At 37.0% G+C, this 20,775-nt stretch overlaps 1 protein-coding gene and 1 long non-coding RNA gene across 5 annotated transcripts; both read left to right on the top strand.

Moving 5' to 3' along the window:
• Positions 1–139: 139 nt before the first annotated feature.
• Positions 140–374, top strand: LOC109002456. The gene is made up of 2 exons (XR_001998007.2): positions 140–229; positions 331–374. It is a non-coding gene; the product is annotated as an uncharacterized LOC109002456 (long non-coding RNA).
• Positions 375–2,448: 2,074 nt separating this feature from the next.
• On the top strand, positions 2,449–20,234 carry LOC109002451 (ubiquitin carboxyl-terminal hydrolase 5). 4 transcript variants are annotated; one of them, XM_035692598.1, is made up of 16 exons: positions 2,450–2,773; positions 3,231–3,402; positions 4,553–4,807; positions 7,750–7,894; positions 8,010–8,069; positions 8,184–8,279; positions 10,963–10,993; positions 11,102–11,382; positions 13,095–13,235; positions 13,319–13,489; positions 15,986–16,243; positions 16,333–16,481; positions 17,057–17,632; positions 18,582–18,867; positions 19,262–19,489; positions 19,913–20,234. In XM_035692598.1, exons 2-15 carry the CDS (start codon positions 3,251–3,253, stop codon positions 19,442–19,444), a joined length of 2,784 nt encoding a protein of 927 aa, XP_035548491.1. In that variant the 5' UTR covers positions 2,450–2,773; positions 3,231–3,250; the 3' UTR covers positions 19,445–19,489; positions 19,913–20,234. The 4 variants fall into 4 exon arrangements, with proteins under 4 accessions (XP_018835754.1, XP_018835756.1, XP_035548491.1 ...); XM_018980209.1 differs by having other exon boundaries at positions 2,449–2,773; positions 10,963–11,382; XM_018980211.1 differs by having other exon boundaries at positions 2,449–2,773; positions 3,211–3,402; positions 10,963–11,382.
• Positions 20,235–20,775: the final 541 nt, after the last annotated feature.

Below are 20,775 nucleotides of genomic sequence, written 5' to 3'. Positions count from 1 at the left end.
CGTTTTATTCCGATTTGGGTCTATTTTATTACCTTGGAATGACGACGATGAAATGCTATGGCTTATGTAGCCTTTGTTCAGGTAAGATCTGGGTTTTTTTTTTGTTAAACATGGGTATAATGTATATGCTGTAAGTTTGATAGATCTGGGTTTTATTTGACTATTGGAACTGGAAGAATGAGGTACCTCCGCCATGTTCCTCGAAGATTCAAGAGCGGCTTCAGAGAGGGTATGACTTTATCTTCCTTTTCTTGAGCGATATTTTATTTGCTTTTTAGTAGATTCTAGTTACTTTTCTCATTGTTGATTTGTTGTTTGCGATATTTTTAGGTACTCAAGCAGCACCAAGGAAGAAGGGAGCGGCTGCTACTGCTTATGCCGTTACCAGAGAGTGAAGTGGTTGTAATTTGGATGCCAAATTACAGTTTGATTAGATGCATTTTTTTGTGTTGGGACTGGTTTGATAAAAGTGATATCTGATGGCTATTATAACCTTTTTAATGATTGAGCTGCTCTGATTTTGATTAGTTTGATTCATAATCAGTGGTTCTTTTCTTGTTGGGTTGGGGGTGCTTGGTCGTGAATCCTTGGAGTTCACTTTGTGCCTCTGGTAGAGAAAATTAAGTGGAATCTCCTTAGAATACCTTTGAACCTACTCCAATTTGTGTAATGTCCGACCCAAGATGCAGGAAAAATGGTTTTGTAAAATTAATTAATAAAAAGGATTTTGTAAATTGTAAAAAAAAAAAAAAAAAAAAAAAATTCGGGTTCAACCCGGAACCCGGAATTTGGGTTTTGAAAAACCCGGACTCACCTGGGTTCCGGCCCGGGTTTGAAATCCGGGTCTCAGTTCGGGTAGACCCGGGTTTTCGGGTTAGAACCCTGATGAACACCCCTATTTAAAAGAGTAAACCAATCAGCTATAGACATGCATAATGAATTCATTAAAACCAAGGGGTACTACTTATCATAACAAATACTATGCTATTATTTTTTACTTTACATACACTGTTTTTGTTATCTTGTGACACCTTATTTATGAAGGGTTTAAGGATTTCGAGACAAACTAAATGGTTAAATTTGGAGTTCTTGTAAGAGAAATACGTAAAAATTTTATGTAGGCTTGAATTTGTGGTCATGGAAGTTATTGTGTTTGTCTTTGAACTTAAGTATCTAGTAAATGTATTACAGAATATGATACCAATGGTCAGCTCGTTTTATGTAGGCCAGATAGGTGCTAGCTAGTGTAGGTAAGAAGGCTAGACTTCACAAGAACCACAAAGAGGAAGTCAAGAAATCATTTTTCAAACTTAAATAAAAAAAGTATTTGTATTTATTTCATTATAATCAAATACATTGGTTCTTTCTGCTCTAAAGAAAGTTACAAATGACAAGAATGGTCCATCACGAGCTTCTGCCCTTGCCTTACGATTTCCATAGATCTATTACTGAACCGAAATGTTGCTCAAAAAGTTGAGCCGTTGAACCCAAAGATGGATCACTGGACCATTTCCCATTAATAGGAACAGTGTGAGAGGGATGAACATAAAGTCCACGGTTGCAAGGGAGTCTGTGAATGAAAAAGCAAATTCGTGGGTTCTTGACTTTCTATTTCCTAATCTTACAACATGAGAACAAACAAATATTTATCAAAAAACAATTTTAAGAAACTGAAACTCATTTTTAGACATTTTTGGACATGCTTTCAAGCTTTAAAAAATAGTTTCAAAACAAAGCAAATTCATCTAATACATTCAAAGTACAATCTAAACTGTGATTTCTTACCACACGGTAAAGAAGAAGATGAAGACCCACATGATAGAGTACTGTGAAGAAGAATACGAAGATCTACAATGTGATTTCTTACCGATTTATTTACAGATAATGATGCCGAAGATTAAATGCAAAAGAAGATGAAGACGACGACGATCCCATGCGACTGAACTCAACGTTTTTTTCAGTTTTATTTTCACTTTTTTTCAACAATTAAAGCAAGCATAATGTGAAAATTTTTTCCTTCTCGGCAAAGCTCACAATATTTAAAAAAAAAAAGAAACTTGAACAAGAAAAAGTCAACAGTAGCATCTTTTCTGCAATTTTGTTCTTTGTTTTTTTTTAATTGATATGACATTAAAAAATATTATTGAACTGGACGACTACGCGCCGTTTATCAGGGCCTGTCTATAGAAGAATTGAAAATATAAAAATATTAAAAAATAACATTTTATTTAAGGTTGTGTTTGGTTGTTGGAGTGAGTTGAGTTGAGATGATAAAATATTATTAGAATATTATTTTTTAATATTATTATTATTTTAGAATTTGAAAAAGTTAAATTGTTTATTAAATTTTATATTAAAATTTAAAAAAATTATAATGATGAGTTGAGATAAGTTGAAATGAGCCGCTAAATCATAAAAATAAAAAAATGGGCGTGGACAGTGGACACCTTCCTTGATTACCTTCCCTATCCTTTCTTCCCGTTATTTGTTCTTCGTTTTCCTGTCACCTTCCCCGGTTCCCCCCTACTCACCACCGAAGCCCCTCATCGTCGCCCCGCCTCAGGGCAGCCCTTTGGGGGCCGTTTCCCACTTGAGTCATACGCGCTTTAAGGCCCAATCCCTCTCACCAAACTCAATCTTTCCCTCTCTATCTATCATTCTTTACCGAGCCCTAGCCGACCGAGCTTCTCACCCAGCACCGCGTTCCACAGTCCAACCCAAGAAGTTTTGGTCACTTGTAGCTCCTCTGGGTTCGGTACTTTCGGAAACAAAGGTAATTTTCTTCGAATTAACTGTTTTCTTTTAGATACTCGTGGTTCTGGAATGGGAGTCGAAGGAAATATGAGTCTCGAGTGTTTTTTTTGTTAAATTTCGGAATGTAGGCTATTTTATACACCGTAATAACTAGTTCTAATTTCTTTGGTCGGGTGCCGCTATTTTTAATCAGAGGCGAGACTGGTGGTCATGATATTGAAAGTTGGTACTAGTAATATTCTGCTGGAGTTAATTGGAGATTGCTCGAGTCTTATTTGGAAATTTAATTTTTGAACAAGTTTTGAAATCTTCACTTCAGAATATTTTTATTTTATGGGAAAAAAACCCTCCACCCATTTTGGGTTTGGGGCATTATGTGCTTTCAAATTGTCCTCACCACTAAGTTTGGAACTGAGAACAAGAATAATAAAACGAGAATACACTTCACAATCTCAGATTTTCGGTGACAATCTCAGATCTGGTAAAAAGTGAGAACATGGAGGGGACAATGACAGAGGTATCGATGTGCAGCAGTGCAAGCAGTACAGAGCTGACGCCAGAGGAAGAGAGGATTATGATCCGGGACATTGCTTTGACTGCCGAAGCTAATAGCAAAGAGGGTGACTCCTTTTATGTAATCACTCAGAGGTTCCTTTCTACGCTTTTCCTTCTGAAATTGTTATTCTGTGACATAATTCTTTTTGTGGATGGCTCCCCTCCCCCACCATCCTGCGGGGATGGCTTTTATGGGGATTTTAAAATATCATTTATGTATCTCTATCCTTACATGTGTTTTAGAGATTCTAGAGTGTAATAGGAGGCTATTTTGTTGAGCAATGCTCGATCTGAGTATAATGTCGAGGTTTGTGGATTAAGTGCATTTGCAATGCATTCTCAATGTTTCTATATCTATATATGTGTGCGTGTGTGCGCGTGCGCTCGATCTGAGTATAACGTCTAGGTTTGTGGATTAAGCACATTTGCAATGCATTCTCAATGTTTCTATATCTAGATATATGTATGTGTGTGTAAACATTCTCAGTGTGAACCGGTTGTGAGGGTTTCACTTGATAATGCCATAGACTGGAGGCTGAATGTGTTGAAGGTGAGCTGGTAGTCTATGCATTGGGTAAGTTAGGCATTTGAGGACCAAAAGTGCAAGTCCTTTGAGCCTGGCTTGCTATACTGTTTTTTTCTAGAGACTGTGTTATGGTAGATGATCGACCATGGCGTCTAAAACAAAGATGATCAACGCTGGCATGAGCTGGTGAGTTGAGAGTTTCCAATTAAAGGACTTAATGGTGTCTATTTACTGCTCAGTCATTTCAACAATTCCAAGAGACGTGGATGTGGCATTATGGCTTACATTGGATTATGTCTGAGTTACACTGCACTGATGTTAAAACACTAAATTCCTTCCTTCATTCAGGTGATTTATGGTGGGGTATAGGTCTCTCTTTTAGTGAATCCATTAAACCCGATCTCTTTATCCAATTTCTTTGAGGTCCATTGGGGTGGCCCCTAATTTACCTTAATGATGCAGAAGTCTTGTATTGAAATGAAAGGTCTCTCCTATGGTAACTGCTGTAACATATGCTCTTCTAAAGAAAAAAAGGTTTGAGCTTTTGATCTTCAACTATTTGTAAACAAGGGATAGTTTGATGTAATATCCTGTTACAATTGATTACTGTTTCTAGTTTGATGTATCATGCGTGCTGCTCCAGTTTTCTCTGTCCATTATATTTTTTGGGAAAATTAAAGACAAATTGTTTTGTAATGTGCTAATTGGTTTTAACAGATGGTGGCAACATTGGATTGAATATGTGAACCAAGACCAGCAAAATAATGCAAATGATGGATCTTCCTTGTCAGAGCATGGTGATTTGGTTGGTTCAAGCTCCCCAAAGAGGCCTGCTGGTATTGATAATTCTGATTTGATATATGATGCAGCATCTGATGACGCTAGCATGGATATTGAGATTCATGATACTCTACTAGAAGGCCGTGACTATGTATTGCTTCCACAAGAAGTTTGGAATCAATTATATTCGTGGTGAGTTTTGTGAAAACCTCCTTTCATTTTCTTTGGTTTCATGTATTCTTTGGAATTCTTAGCATTATGCAAACTCGTTAAAATGAAGATTGGCATTTACAGGATTTTATGCTAGTTTTCTTGTGCAGATCAGTATTACTATGTATTTAAAAATCATCACTAGACCATGGGTTTTGCGTACTTGTTGTCATGGTTTCTAAATGAAAGCTGGAAACATTTTGCATTATGCATTTCTAGTCTATTAGAAAAACAAATGAGAAAATAGTCTCTTCAGCTGCAATACTTGTACATTTATGTAATACATCATTGAGATATGTATCAACCACATTTTAGAAAATCTGATTGTTTCTTTATTGCTTATGTTGCTAGTTATTGTGAAATAAAAACGTTAAACGATCTAATCTCAGCTGCGATGAGAATTGTTAATTGGAATGGTCTTGTAAAATGATCTATAGCTTAGTCTTGTGTTACATAAGAAGAGCTCCAAATGAAGCATGAGCCTCTCTTGAGGCCTTAATGACTTATGTGCTGGACTTAATTATGAAATAAAGATGTTTGCAGTATGTGATCATCTATATGCATCATGCTATAGACAAGGATTAACATGATCTTCATCCTTAGAAATAATAAATATATGTTTTGTTCTTCACCGTCTTTTCTCAATGTTCAAAATTTTGAGCATTGCGTTTGCTCCACACACATCATGTTAAGTATAACGAGGCTATTTGGTGAACTTCCATGCCACAATGATTAACATTTTGACTCCTCTAGCAAACCAAAAGTTCTAAAACCCCCAATGAACACCGAAAAGATGGAATACCGAGGCCCATGCTTTCCTAGCCGCTCGCAGTGCAGCGACAAATGATAGTGGTTTCCCCACTCTTCTTGCACATGCAACACTTGTCCATTACCAAGATTCTCTTCCTCAAATTATCTATAGTTATTATCTTTCCCAATGTAGCTATCCATATAAAGAATGCTGCCCTAAATGGAGCTTTGTTTCCGCCGAATACCTTCCCAGGGAAAAGGATTACCTGCTGGGCACAATTCATGATAAAATGTTCTGACCTCAAACTTTCATCATTTGACAGGACTCGTCACATTTATCCTTTCCTTTACCTCTCAACATAGTAGAATAGTGAACAGTGTACCATACATAAAGGATCACATGAGAAATAGCTTGTAGAGGAACGCCGAAACCCTAACCTTTGGCGTTCCGCCATAGTTTGCTAGACCTTTCAAGCGTAGCTTTGACAGACAACATCTTTGGTTGTTTCTCTCTCCAAACAGGAACTTTGTCGTTGCACCGAAGCTCTTGTCGAACTGAAGCTCTTTTAGTTGAAGCTCTCTCATGCTCATCGCCGTGAGTACAAATTTGTTTCTGTCTTTTTCCTTGAAGTTTAGGGCCTGCACAGATCTCTCTTTGCGTTAGCTTCTAAACAAGAGATAGAGGAGAAGCTCTCGGCCTCGATAGAGCTTCTGGAGGGAGGGAGGGAGAACGTCGTGATATCCGTATTCATCTCCTACAACAATAGTTTTGTGTTGGCGCTGTGAGCACAGACCTACTGAGTCCCTATTCGTCGTAGCTCTCTCACTCGGACAGAGAAAGTCGTGATGCACATATCTGCTTTGACGAAGCTTCCCACTCCTGCATCATCAAGCTTGCACATATCTACAATGTACTTTCTCATTTGAAGGTTTTGATTGATACTCGGTGATGACTGCCGGAAATAGTTCTCTTTTTCACTTAGTAGTGTTTACATTATGTGTTAGGTGTTAGGTTGTGCGATTTTGGGTAGAATCCAAGACCTTCAAATTTTCACTAGAGGCATGTGGGTCCTCAATAAAAATTGTGGAGAAGGGTAGAAGGGTTTGGAGGTCTTCAAGTTATGGAGATGAATACGGATTTCGTGACGTTTTCTCTGTCTCTCTAGAGTCTCTATCGAGGCCGAGAGCTTCTCCTCTATCTCTTGCTTAGAAGCTAACCCAAAGAGAGATCTGTGCAGGCTCAGAACTTCGAGGAAAGAGAGAGAGAAATAGATTTGTAAGCATAGTGACAAACTTGAGAGAGCTTTGACGAAACGAGATTCAGTTCGACGAGAGCTTCGAAACGAGAGCTCCAGTGCAATGATGAAGTTCTTGTTTGGAGAGAGAAACGTCTGGCGATGTTGTCTGTCAAAGCTGGCGCTTGAAAGGTTCGACAAACTTCTCTAGATAGAAACATTCATTTGGAAGTGGCTCACATCTTGTATGTAAAACATAGCTCTTTAGAGGAGAACAAACAGGTGACCTTGTCACATTCATGACCAATTTTGATTTGTACAAATTAATTTTAAACCCAAAACAACTTTAAACATAAGAAAAGACAACATAAGTGATGGAAATGATCCAAACCAGGCTAATAGAAGACCAATGTATCATTGACGAAAAGATGATGAGACGCAAGCAACTTGATAGAACTTCCAAAGCTTGCCAAAAATACTGATAGGAATCCTCTATTTGCAACAACAATAAGCATTCTACTTAATGCCTCTATAACAACGAGGAACGATAAGGGAGATAGAGGGTCTTGTTGTCTTAAACCTTGTGATCTACTAAAAAAGTTATAGTTGAAGTTTTGGAGTTTTTGCACAACCCTAGTTGAACTTTTGTCATGTTCCTTTGCTTGTGCTACATTGGCTACCTTGTGTGTAATGTCAAAAAACCGCCACCTAAGAAGGTTTGTAACACTAGTTTAGTTTATGTCACAAGTCGGACAACATTGTAATGATTTATATGATTAAACAATTTCATTGAAGAATTCAAACTCTAGGCATCAAGTTTGAGATACAAACAAATTATAGGTACCAAAAGTGTATTTCTATTTAAACCACTTCGCCTACTTTCTATCTTGTCTTTGAAATTAGGTATTGAGGAATTAATGATAGTCTTGTATGTATTAGGTATGGTGGTGGTCCAATACTGGCTCGGAAAGTAATCAGCTCAGGTCTTTCTCAGACAGAGTTGGCTGTTGAGGTGTATCCTCTGCGCCTACAGTTACATATGATGCCAAAAGGTGATCGCTCTACTATTAGAATAAGCAAGAAGGTAAAACATGGGACTTTGATGTTTATATCTTTCTTTATTCCCTGTTTCATCCCTCCACTTACAATATATATCTGTAACGAATTTTCTTATCTTAATATTCTAATATTTTGGGCAGGAAACCATTGGAGAGCTTCATAGGAAAGCATGTGAAATTTTTTATCTTAACTTGGATCAAGTAAGGACTTAGGATATCCTTCATACATCTTTGAATTTTACTCTGTTTCTTGCTAAACACTCTTCTTCAGTTTACTTTTACTTTTCGTCTTTTAAGAGTGTTTTTCTGTTACAGGTGTGCATTTGGGATTACTATGGCCGTCGGAAACATGCTTTGATGAGTGATATGGATAAAACACTTGATGATGCCAATATACAGATGGATCAGGATGTAGGTTAATGTTAAATCACTTGCTATCCTTTTATGACTACTAATTTCTATAAAGACGTAACTTTACCTTTTGAAATTGGGGTTTGCATTTGATTTACTTTCTGTTGAATACCTAAAATACAAGTATGATATGAATGTGAAAACCGCTCTAATAGAAAATTTAAATATATTATTTAATTTCTTAAGTCACAGTCTATGTTGTATGAATCATCTTTAGATGTAGATAGACTGATCCAAAAAAAAGTCTTTTTGAAGTGGGTAGTCTACTGTTATTTAGAGAATTCAAAATTCACGAGTAGTTTTTCTTGTGGAATTCAACAGTGGATATCTAGCCCGTAATTTCGTTTGGTCATAGAGGTTCTGTCATGAGAAGAGATGAGGGGGAAAGATATTTATGTTTAGTATGTAAAATCACTCCGGGTTTAAGTCACCACCTAAAATCCACTATAGAAATTTAGTTTGTTACAACCTATTTGAAACTTACAAGATTCTTGAAGTAACTAAATTTGGCTTGCAACACCACGAGTATCCCACTCGATCTTGGCAGCTACGGAGTATCGGCCTTTCTATAGTTTCACTATGAGCACCAAATCGATCTCTACACCCAGGCAGCTTTGGAAATCCTTCCGGCCAACGAACACGTCCATACCAATGGACTCAACATGAACACGAGTACAATATGATGGAGGTCTGTTTATCAAGAGATAATCGATCTTGAACACTGAATGGATCTGCTTAGGGTTTTCTTTCAAGAATACAATGAATACGACAACACTGGCCTCTCTCCATGTCCTAAAAGTCGTGCATATTATTCTATATATACTTAGGGTTTGTGTAGGCCACTCATAGAGTCCAAACTCTAGGAAAAAGTGTTTCTTGGGATTTTTGCTTGAGCCAATTGTCGAGCGAATTTTTTGTCCAGTTTTTTCAGTCGAGTCATTGTCGAGCTTGTCGAGTTTTTTCTACCTTATAAACGTTGGAATTTGAAGATCTCTGTGAAACATGAATTTGCGGATAATTGAGTTAGCTTTCCAACGCCACGAAGATCACCTAAATCCCATATAAGAGTCAAAGGTTATGGCTGGTTTACTCTGACTAGGTCGATCTCATCAAGGCTTGCAAATTTGCAATTTTTACTCTACCCAACATATTTACAACTCAATTGGACTAATTTTTGTCATAAGAAAATTCCTACATATTATTTTTACATTAACATTAGCCATGCAGTCAATGTGACTCTGAAGGCTGGTGGTCATATTCTTGGTGGTTGAGATGTCATAAATAATGTTTTCCCTTGTTGGGGAAATTGTAGGTGATATGATCGCAGCATGATCTGTTAAAGGCATCATTGTGGAAGACTACTTAAAAAGTAGTCTTATGATCTTTTTGGAATGATATAAATATAATCGTTTTGGATAGGGTTAAAGATGAATGTTGAGATGATAGGAAAGATGGTTGTTAAACAAATGGCCATCTAGTGGATATGCATCCTTTAAACTAAAAGAACATTCTACTGATAAAAAAACTAAGGCCCTGTTTGGATTCAGAGTTGCTCTCAACTCATCTTATTTAATCATCACAACTTTCTCAAATTTCCATACAAAATATAATAAACAATTTAATTTTTTCAAATCCCAAAACAATAATAATATTAAAAAATAATAATCTAACAATATTTTATTCAACTTTCAGCTTTCATTTCATCTAAACTCATCTCATCTCAACTCGCTATCCAAACCTCACCTAAAAGGACATTCTGTTTGGATACATGTAGGGCTTGGGTGATAGGAGAGATGATTGTTAAACAATTGGCTATTTAGTGGATATGCATCCCTTAAACTAAAAGAACATTCTATTTAGATGCCTGTAGGGCTTGGTCATCTTTTACCGTCTTTGGAATTTTATTTTATTACTTTCTTTTTTTATGGCTTGTACAGCATATATTTGTGCCAGCTTCTAAAAAGTGTTTATGTTGAATCCCCTGCGCTGATGATACAGAAAAAGAAGGGAAAGAAAGATGAGAGAAACTAAGTCACAGTATTCGATATGCATTTATTCACTGATAAGACTCTAAGATGCTGACATTCTTATGTTATATACTTCCTGCGTTATGCCTACTTTTCCGTTATGAATAAAATCTTCTACTTTAAAAAAAGAAAAATGCTGACATTCTTATCAAAGAAGGGAAAGAAAACTTCAATAATTGCTGTTGATGGTCATGTTAATGTAACAGGAGTATAACTGGTATAAGCTCAGTTGCCACGTGTTCTGGTGCTTAGCATATTTGATATTCAAGCCACATCCTGTTGAAAGTGAAAACGGCTTCCGTCATTGCTTTTAACATATTAACACTTTGTTTAACTAGGTTCATTTACACACTCACACATGCTACTGGCACCAGCACAGAAAATAATAACAGCGATGTAATACATGTAAACATGCATATTTGCCTTTCCTTTATGAATAAAATGATTGCTTACCTATAAAAAAAACATGTAAACATGCAAATTTGAAAATGTCACTTACATTAAAGGAAATGCTATCCCCCTCGTATAAATCTTTTGGCTCATTTCTTTCTGGTTCTATATATTTGATGATGGCTTCCCTCATCTTGATTTTACCTAGTACATTTTCGGGTTTTTGACATTCAATTTTTGTTTTGTTCTTTAATCGATTAAAACAGATTCTGGTGGAGGTCCTTAACCATGTGAATGGTACTGCACTGGCTGGTTCCATGACTTCTGTTCAGGACAATGGATCTTCGCAGAGGGAAGCTACTTCTTTTCTTATAGAGCCTTCTAAGTCAAGTTTATCAATTGCAGGAGGCTGGTCAGCAAGTAAGGGTGCATCTAGAAGCAACATTATAGAGCTGCCACAGAATCAGAACCCGAGTTCTCTGGTCAGAGAGGTTGAAAACGCTTATGGAACCAGCAGCGTTAGTACAAGGGGTGCTACTGGTGGTTTGACTGGGTTGTTGAACCTTGGGAACACTTGTTTTATGAACAGTTCAATCCAGTGCCTTGTTCACACACCAGAGTTTGCTAGATATTTTCGGGAAGATTATCATCAAGAGATTAACTGGCAGAACCCTTTGGGCATGGTGGTAAGTATCAAATATGTTTATAATATGTGAAACCTTCAATATTTTTGTCAAAGCGTGATTTTAATGTCTTTTGAGATTTTATTTGAAATTTGATGTCTAAAATCACTTTTTTTTGAATTTCTTGGATAAGTTTGTAGTGCCTGTTATTTTTCAAGAATTGTTGAATACATTATGGTCTCCAAGTTACCTTTATTGCTCTTTGCAAAATCCTGATCTGCATTCGAGATCCAGTTTTATTTCTCAATTGAGTGAAATTTTTGTTGTTAAGAGTAATACCTTTATACATCTTTATTCTCCAGATGGTCCTCCTTCCATGTTATTCATTTTCATCATTGAATAAAACTAGATCATGGAGGCTGTTGTATGGTGGTATTGTTCTAGTGAGACCTTCTACCTTATGTCCGCATTTTTTAATAGATGAACCTTATGTCCAACCTTTTAAATCTGATTTATGCATTTTTTGTTTTTTATTTTTTGTCAAATACCGTTTAAGGCTTATTACACAGCTCATAAACACTGAATAACTGTCAGGTTGCTTGGTTTTACTTCATTCTTAATCAAGCACAAGGAGGATGGCTTACTTCCAAATTTGAGGTTCATTCTGCGTAATTGTTTATATGTGCTGATGGAAAGCAAGTAGTGTGTTTTTGGGTTCAACTATTTGATATAGCTATCCTACAACTGGGTTCAGCTGTAAAAATACCTGTTCCTCGCTACTCTACCTTTGGCTATATCCTTTTTTACTTGTGTGCCAATTTATGACACTTAAGCCCATCTTTTTGTGGTCTTCTTCTTTTTCTTCTCTGTGCAGCACTTTCACTAGTCCTTTTAGAGTACAAGCCAAGATGTGAGGTTGAACTTCCTTGTCTTACAAATGGTATTAGAATTTGTAAATTAAAGCCTATGGGAATCATTATAAATCCCAAAAGCGACTCCCTCTCAAGTGATGTAGAACCTTATTCACCACTCTGATGTGAACTCCAGGGTATTCCAACTATCTAAGCACCTAAGGAAAGCCCAATTCATATCTTGGTTTATTTATTTATTTTTATAAGTAATAAGATATTTTATTTATCAAAGAGTAGGCATAGCCTAGGTACACTGGAAGTATACATGTGAATACACCTATTTAGGAACTACATATCTTGGTTTATATTCCAAGGGAATAATCTGTTCCAAGTGGAGCCCATCATAATTATTTTAAAATGAATGAAGTTCTCTTCTAGACAATGTGGGATTTCGTTCACTACTCTCTAGTACTTAATTCGAGATGTTACATTCTTCCTCCCCCCTTATATCCTTCACATCTTTGTTAAGCCATCCCATTGTAAGTGGCACAACTCAAATTCCACTCTTCTGGTTGGGAACATGGCTCTAATATCATTTGTAATAACCCAAGGAAAATATAAAACCATATCTATGCTTAACTAAAAAAAGATCAGTCAAGATTACAATTGGAGTCCCTTATATTCGTTAGAAACCACAAGAACTTCCATTCCTTACACATTGTAGGATCCCATTCACCACTCTCTCGTACTAAATCCGGGGTGTTATATTTCTTACCGATGTTTCTTATACTATTCTTTGTTGATTGCCAGACGTTGATGCTAGTTTTTGGCACACTTGTTTCTGGTATATACATTATTGATATTCAAATATATGAGTATTACTATTATGTTGTTATTATAGTTATTGAAATGGTCATTTTGTAGGGTGAACTAGCTTTAGCATTTGGTGAATTACTTCGGAAGCTATGGGCACCTGGGAGAATGCCAGTTGCCCCCCGATCTTTTAAAGCAAAGCTTGCTCGCTTTGCACCTCAATTTAGTGGATACAATCAACATGACTCTCAGGTTTCGTGCTTGCCATGTAGCTTTTATTCATTTAATGGTATCCATGCAATTTGCATCTTTAAAATGGTTTGTTATTTTGTCAGGAACTTTTAGCATTCCTACTAGATGGTCTTCATGAAGATTTGAATCGTGTCAAACACAAACCCTATCTAAAGTCCAAGGATGCTGATGGACGACCTGATGAAGAAGTTGCTGACGAGTATTGGGCGAATCATATTGCTCGGAACGATTCTATAATTGTTGATGTGTGCCAAGTGAGTATAGTCTTGATGATATCTTATATCCAAATATCTAGTGTGGTTGGTGGTTTTATGCCTTTTTATGGTGTGCAAGGGCCCCTCATTTTGGAATTAATCATCCCTATATGTCTTTTTACTTTCGTGGATGGCTTACATGGAATACTGGTCAAGCTTTGAGGGTCTAATAACCCAGATTGTGTATAGGAAGTTGGTGAATGAGATCTCAAATTGCTTGGGAGGTAGAAGTTCATGCCCTTTGTAATATTACAAGTACTTCGTTCCAATTGTAATGTTGACTAGTCATTTTAGAGTATGCACCCAGATGTGGCTTTGGCCTTTCTTGAATTATTACAAATGGTATCAACGTCAAACATAACAATAAGTGTGGGATTTGAGTCGTGCCACTTATATGTTAAGAGTGATTTGATGACGACGTAAGAGGGATTTGGGAGGCAGTGAATGGTTTCCCACATTGCTCATGAGAAAGAAGTTCAAACTCTTTTATTTATTTATTTTTATTTTTTATGTCGGGGAACCTCTCCAAGGCAAGGTCCTTCGGACCCACCCCTGCAGAGTAAACTCTGGTCCCATGCACCTCACTCTCGGAAGTTTTCCTACACGGAACTGGTTAAATCGCTGGCTTTTCACCAGAGGGTGTGGCCCATAGGATTGTTTTCACCCATGAGGTGTTGAACCTTGGATCATGAAGGGAGTGATACCCAAAGACCAAGGCCTTCACCACTTGGCCCAACCCCTTGGGGTTTAAGAAGTTCAAACTCTTTATAATGATTTCAAGGAACTTCAATTATAATATTGACTAGCCCTTTTGAAGATTTCTGGTGGTAGGGCAAGATGGAAATGAGAATATTTGGTTTCATCTATTCAAACACTTCGCTAAGGTTCAATTGTATGGTGAATATAAATGATTCAGACTGCTGCTTGGAGCAGTGCCATAAGAGGCATTGAGGGGAGGGGCTGGTAGTACTTTTCCTCTGAATATTGGATTTTTGGTGGCAAAGTCTTTGTGGAATGAGGTTTTTGGTCGGACAGGTATATATTGGGTGATGCCTAAGGAAGTTGTGGATCTTCTTGCATGTTGGCGTGGTTTTGAGGGAAGGAAATGTGTAGCTGCCAGATGGAGAATGATTCCTTTGTGTTTAATGTGGTGTCTTTGGCTGGAAAGGAATGAGAGATATTTTGAAGACAAATAGCATTCTTTTGAAGATCTTCGGAATTTGTTCTTTTCTAATTTGTGTTTGTGGGCTAAGATCTTTGCAAGGAATGACGATAATGTACTGAATCTGTACGATAATGTACGATAATGTACTTGGGCTGTGCCTATTCTTGGTAATAAAATTTCTTATTAATTATAAAAAAAAACTTTTCCGTTGAATAGTATTTTAGAACATCAAAGCTCTGCCAGTGGCATTTTCACTTGGGCTGTAAGATTTATGAAGATTCTTATAATGAATACTTTGAGAAAGAATCGAAACCATTACAAAATGGTGCTCCATGTGTAGATCAAAATGAGTGTATCATTTAATTCTTCACCTTGGCATCATTAGGGAACTGAGGAACTTTTGTGTTTTGTTTTGAGTTAAAATGGCTTATCAAGACCGGTAGTCAAACTGTTACTGTTGGATAGGATACTTTGGTAGACATTATAATAGATAAATTTCTAAGGTAAGTCCTTTTTTTCTAATGTGATGGATCATAACTCACACTAAAAAAGGTTGGGTTGACATACCTTGTTATGAGTGCCTTTCAGTCTTGATCCCATGTTCTGCTTCATAACCTTTGATGGTTTGGCCAAAAGAGGCATGCATTATCAATAATTGTTTTATTATGACACAGGAACTGAAAGAGGCATTCAATATCTAGCTCTCAAGGGCTTGTTCTCAAATTCATAAGTTTCAAGAAAATAATTCTTTGTACAAAGAATAACCACTTACACAATATCAATAATCTTGAGTGTAGAAGCATTGTCAACAAAAATCTTCATTGGTATTTTGGTTCTGCGGAAGACAATGTTTCTCATGTAGTTATTTAGATCTAATATATTTGTATATGTCTGGGAATCTTAGCTTATTTGAATGATTTTAATTTAGACCTATCCTGGCACTATACAATTATATAATTTAAAGTTGAATTACAGAGTATGAATGAAAATTTAGCTGTTGATGTGAAGTTTCATGTGGAAAATAACATGTAGAAAAAGGAACTGAAATAATATGATCTTTTGTTGTTAAAAAAAATGGAGAACTTTTTTATCCATAGCTAAAAATTATGGTTCTAATTCTGATCCATTTAAGTTTCTCACCTCAATAAATGTAAAACTCTCCGATGAGGTTTGACAGTTATGCTCCTATTTTTTCTCACATAAATCTCTCGATCACATCGTGCCAAAACACTTGCCATTTATTTTCATCTTTATATGTCTTTACTTTTCCAAATTCATTCACTTGCCTACTAATGCTTCTGGACTAATGCTCAGTATTCTCCATTTGACAGGGCCAGTTCAAGTCGACATTAGTTTGTCCAGTGTGCAATAAAGTCTCCATCACATTTGATCCCTTCATGTATCTCTCCTTACCACTCCAGCTTACCATTACCCGCACCATGACAGTGACTGTTTTTACTTGTGATGGAAGTGCCTTGCCATCTGCTTGCACTGTGACTGTCCCCAAGCAGGGACGTTGCAGGGACTTAATCCTGGCACTTAGCAGTGCATGTTCCTTGAAGCAGAGCGAGAAGCTTTTGCTTGTGGAGGTTTGCAGCTGTGAACTTTCTGAAATTTTTAATGGAATTATTTTGTGCATGTTTAATTGGTTTAAATCATTCAAATCTTTGGTTCACAGATACGAAACCATTTGATTCAAAAGTTTCTAGAAGATCCTTTAATAATGTTGTCCACCATCAAAGATGATGACCACCTTGCTGCCTACAAGATGCCGAAGCTGGAAAAGAACACGAAATATCTTCAGTTAATACACCGCCGCAGAGAGCAGTATGTATAGTTTCATGAATGCTACATTAGTTAGAATGATACAAAAGTGAGCTGCTTATTCTTCTGTCTCTCTTTACAGCAGCCTTGACCCCAGAAATATGGTCTTGGTCGTTTTGTCCAATAATTTTTGCAATGAACTTTTTAGTCTTAATGCCACTGCTTTGATAACTATCACAGAATTCCCGAGGACATAGATGGTTCTTTGCTAGTTAAGACTGCAAAGTTTCTCTTCATTGTTATTATTGTTTTCCAGACCAAGAATATGTGCCTTTAGTCAAAGGGCCTACTTATATAAAATATATATCATTACCAATCAAAATAAAAATAAATATATATATATATATATAAAATATATATCATAGAGAATGAGAAATCCCAGACCAAAATATGACATAGTTGGCAGAGTCTTTTTTTTTTGGACAGAGTCAACCCAGGGATAATCATTTGAAAAAATTAAAAACGGCATTAGCACTTTAGAAAAAATAAAGATTTCCCTTGTCAGTTTCATTCATTATAGTATGTTCCTGTGTTGCGCCAGTTCCGAATTTGTTCTCTTACAATTTTGTGTCTTGTAGGGAAACTAGTGATGCCGAAACCACGTCAGGATGGAAACCCTATGGGACTCCTCTTGTCTCATCAATCTCATGTGATGATTTAATTACAAGAGGGAATATACAGTTACTTGTTCACAAAATGCTTTCTCCAATTGCAAGAACAGAGAGCCTAGGACAAACTGCTATTTCTAATATTAGCACCAGTAGAGCAGCTTCTGACCAATGCTGTGATATCAGCTCCGGTGAAGCATGCATGGACTCCTCTACATCAAATTCACTAAACAAGGATGGCACTAATTCTGAAGCAGTAGCATTACTCAGACTACCTCTTCAGTTGGTTGATGAAAGTAATGCTTGCATTGATCTGTCTGTGGGAGAGGACAAGCCTATTAGACTGTCCTTATCATCAACTTCGATACTAGTTTATGTTGACTGGTCACAGAAGCTTCTAGAAAAGTATGATACACACTATCTAGAGAACTTGCCAGAAGTGTTTAATGGGCCACCTAGCAAGAAAGCCCGTACTGAACCTCTATCCTTGTACACCTGCCTGGAAGCTTTCCTGCGTGAAGAACCACTGGTGCCTGAAGAGATGTGGTTAGTTTCTTTCCCTTCTACTGCTACTGCTATGACTACTATGTTGCTGTCCTTACTGTTGTCTTTGTTGTTTGTGTGTGCATTTGTTCATGATGCAGTTTGATTGAACTGGTGGTGATCCCACCCAAGGGGGCATAAATAATATAAAGATTGATTTATTAGTAGTAGATTCACTAAATATATTTTTGTATAGATTGTCCTGCATTATAGACTTGTACAGTTTCAACGAAAGCAAATGACTTCACATATGTCATGGGCTTTTTGGGTCATTAGGGGCTCTCTAGTATGGGCTAGGTGTTTTCTTGTATACGTCCAGTGTACTTGGTTACTCCTATTGATATATATATATATATATAACATTTTTACTTGCAAAAAAAAAAAAAAAAAATTATAGACCTATACAGTTTAGTTCAAAAGAAAAAGTAATTTGTTGTTCCCTTGTGTGAACTATATTCTACAGACTGAAAATGGCAATGATTGAGGGCTTCAGTCTTGCTACCTTTTTTCTGGCTGATTACCTTGCCTTTCACTAGGACTGTATGGTTGTGGCAACATGGAAGTAGGTGCAGGCTGTTACTTTCTGTTAGTTTACTTTGAGATGTCTTAGAAGTTGAGTATTTTCCGCTTTCGAATTGATTGAATGTAAATGCCCTTCCTTAGTTGCTTAATGGGACTGCATGTGGTTTGTGTTATGAGATATTTTTCGTTTACTCAATGCGTCTTTTGGCAAATCATAACATTTTTGCACTTTGCTAAGCATACTTCAAATAAAGAATTTTGAAATTTCCACTACTTTGCACGTCCTATTGTTGCTTCTAGTGTAATATTCTTATATCAGTTAGAATATCTAAAATTCTAAAACTGTGATCAATACAAAATCCATGTGAAAGAATGTCTACTCACTGAACAACTAGACACTTGCATGATTTGTGATGTGTATCTGATGAAGGTACTGTCCCCAATGCAAAGAGCAACGGCAAGCAAGTAAAAAGCTTGATCTATGGAGGCTTCCAGAAGTATTAGTGATCCATCTAAAGCGATTCTCATACAGTAGGTCGATGAAGCATAAGGACCTGCTGAAGCTAGAAACCTTTGTCAACTTCCCTATTCATGACTTTGACTTAACAAATTATGTAGCCAACAAAAACAATTCCCAACGTCAACTCTATGAACTATATGCCTTAACTAACCACTATGGTGGCATGGGTGGTGGGCACTACACTGCACATATCAAGGTGAGTGAGAAAGCTAGGTACCCTTTTCTCTAAGATTTTGTCTTTTGTCCAAACTTCAGCTGTCCTGAGCTGGTGCAAACTCTCAGTTGCTTTTGAAACTTAAACATGGCATTCGCCACTGTTGTGGGTGTTGCTTTGCTGTTCATTGTTGATCTCTACTGTCTTTATTATAACGAGTACATATGAAAAATTTTGTAACCATTGTTTTTCTTGTTTTAATATATATATATATATATATAGATGCATTTACTTATAAAAAAAAATGTGTATATATATATATATATAGATGCATGTCTGGGGCCTCTGTACCAACGTTCCACTCAGTTTACTTTTTAGTGGACTTTACTTTTTCTATTACCTCATCCTGAGATACGCTATTTTCTGTTATGTGAAGCTTCTAGATGAGAATAGGTGGTACAACTTTGATGACAACCACATATCCCACATAAATGAGGAAGAAGTAAAGACAGCTGCTGCATATGTCCTCTTTTATCGGAGGGTGAAGACTGATGATGCCACTGCTAGCAATGGGGCACAGTCCTGTGCAGATGTCAACAACATTAGCTCTCAAAAGTGACACAATGAGATGTATATTTCTTGCTAAAAATTGAGCAACACCCAGGTATGCATGCATTAACATTTGTTTTGTCTGTGAAGTGTATGGGGCTGTATGAGCCTTGCATTGTAATGAGTCCAGCTGAGGGTAGACATGCATTTGGGGAACCGTTCCAAGTGCGCTGGAATGCTGTGCGACCTTGGGGTCTTGTTACATAACTGGACTGGTGCATAATTGAAAGTATATTTTTGATAATAAATGGGTGTGGCAATTATGAACTCACGTCTAGACTTTATTATATAGTTTGAGGCCAGCGTGGAAAATGAAAATGAGGGTAATGCTCTTCTTATCTGAGAGGATGTGCCGTGCAGAAAAAGGACCTGGATGTTAATATTGTGCTGCTGCTTATGAAAATGCCCAGTTTTAGCTCATGCCTCCTGGCTTCCATGGATGTTTTATTAAGATCTGCTCATGTTTGGCATATTGCAGATCTCACAGGCTGTTTACTGTGTCGATTCGAAGTCTGATTCTGCAGGTGATTGTGGTGGAGCAAAAGTGGCATGTTAATTTAAGCATTAAGAACTAGTCCTTTGCGGTTCTGAAGACGATTTTATGGTTTCATAGCCGCAAAAAGCTGCTAAGAGTTGGCTGGGCGTCAAAATACATATCACAGACGCTCCAAATTCTATTTTACTTGCCAATTTAAGGGCGGCAGATATGTTTTTGAATCCAAAAGCCCGAGGATTTTATTATTTTATGTTGTAAAAAGATACTAAATCTGTTTTTATATATACCAACTGTCATCCCGATATCTGACCGAAGCTTCAATTGCCTGCAAAATCTGTTAGCATTCATAAAATATTTACAAAATATCCATCCATCCATCCAGCTGCCTATTTTTCTTTGTTAGACTTGGCGATAATATTACTATTTAGGAGGATCTGTCCAGAGAAAAGGTTTGTAGAATGGTCAGATTGACAAATTTAGGCTCCGGCGGCGGCGTCATCTGATATATCAGAACTTCGGTTCAAAGGCATAATGGAGTAATTGAAACGGTTTACATTTTTAGTTTCAGTCAAGCGAGTAATATCATGCCATGAATGCCCCAGCTGGAAACAATACCGATGCCAAGTTGTAGACCCATTTTAGTTCATCCTTTTGTAAGGGGAGGCGTTATTGAAATTGGGCTACGGCTTCTCAAGGCATTTCGTCAATCAGGCCATTGCATGATGCATAGACTGGCTTCCATGATTGATATCTTCAGGCTGTGAAAGTGATGTTTTGCTTTCTAGGTTGTCCAGTTATCTTTTGAATCTGTGGTGTTAATCACCTTGGTGTGAATGTACTCGCTT

Source organism: Juglans regia, chromosome 7, assembly GCF_001411555.2.
Source record: "Juglans regia cultivar Chandler chromosome 7, Walnut 2.0, whole genome shotgun sequence".
In the NCBI taxonomy this organism is placed as follows: domain Eukaryota; kingdom Viridiplantae; phylum Streptophyta; class Magnoliopsida; order Fagales; family Juglandaceae; genus Juglans; species Juglans regia.
This window is presented reverse-complemented; position numbering and strand designations above follow the sequence as displayed.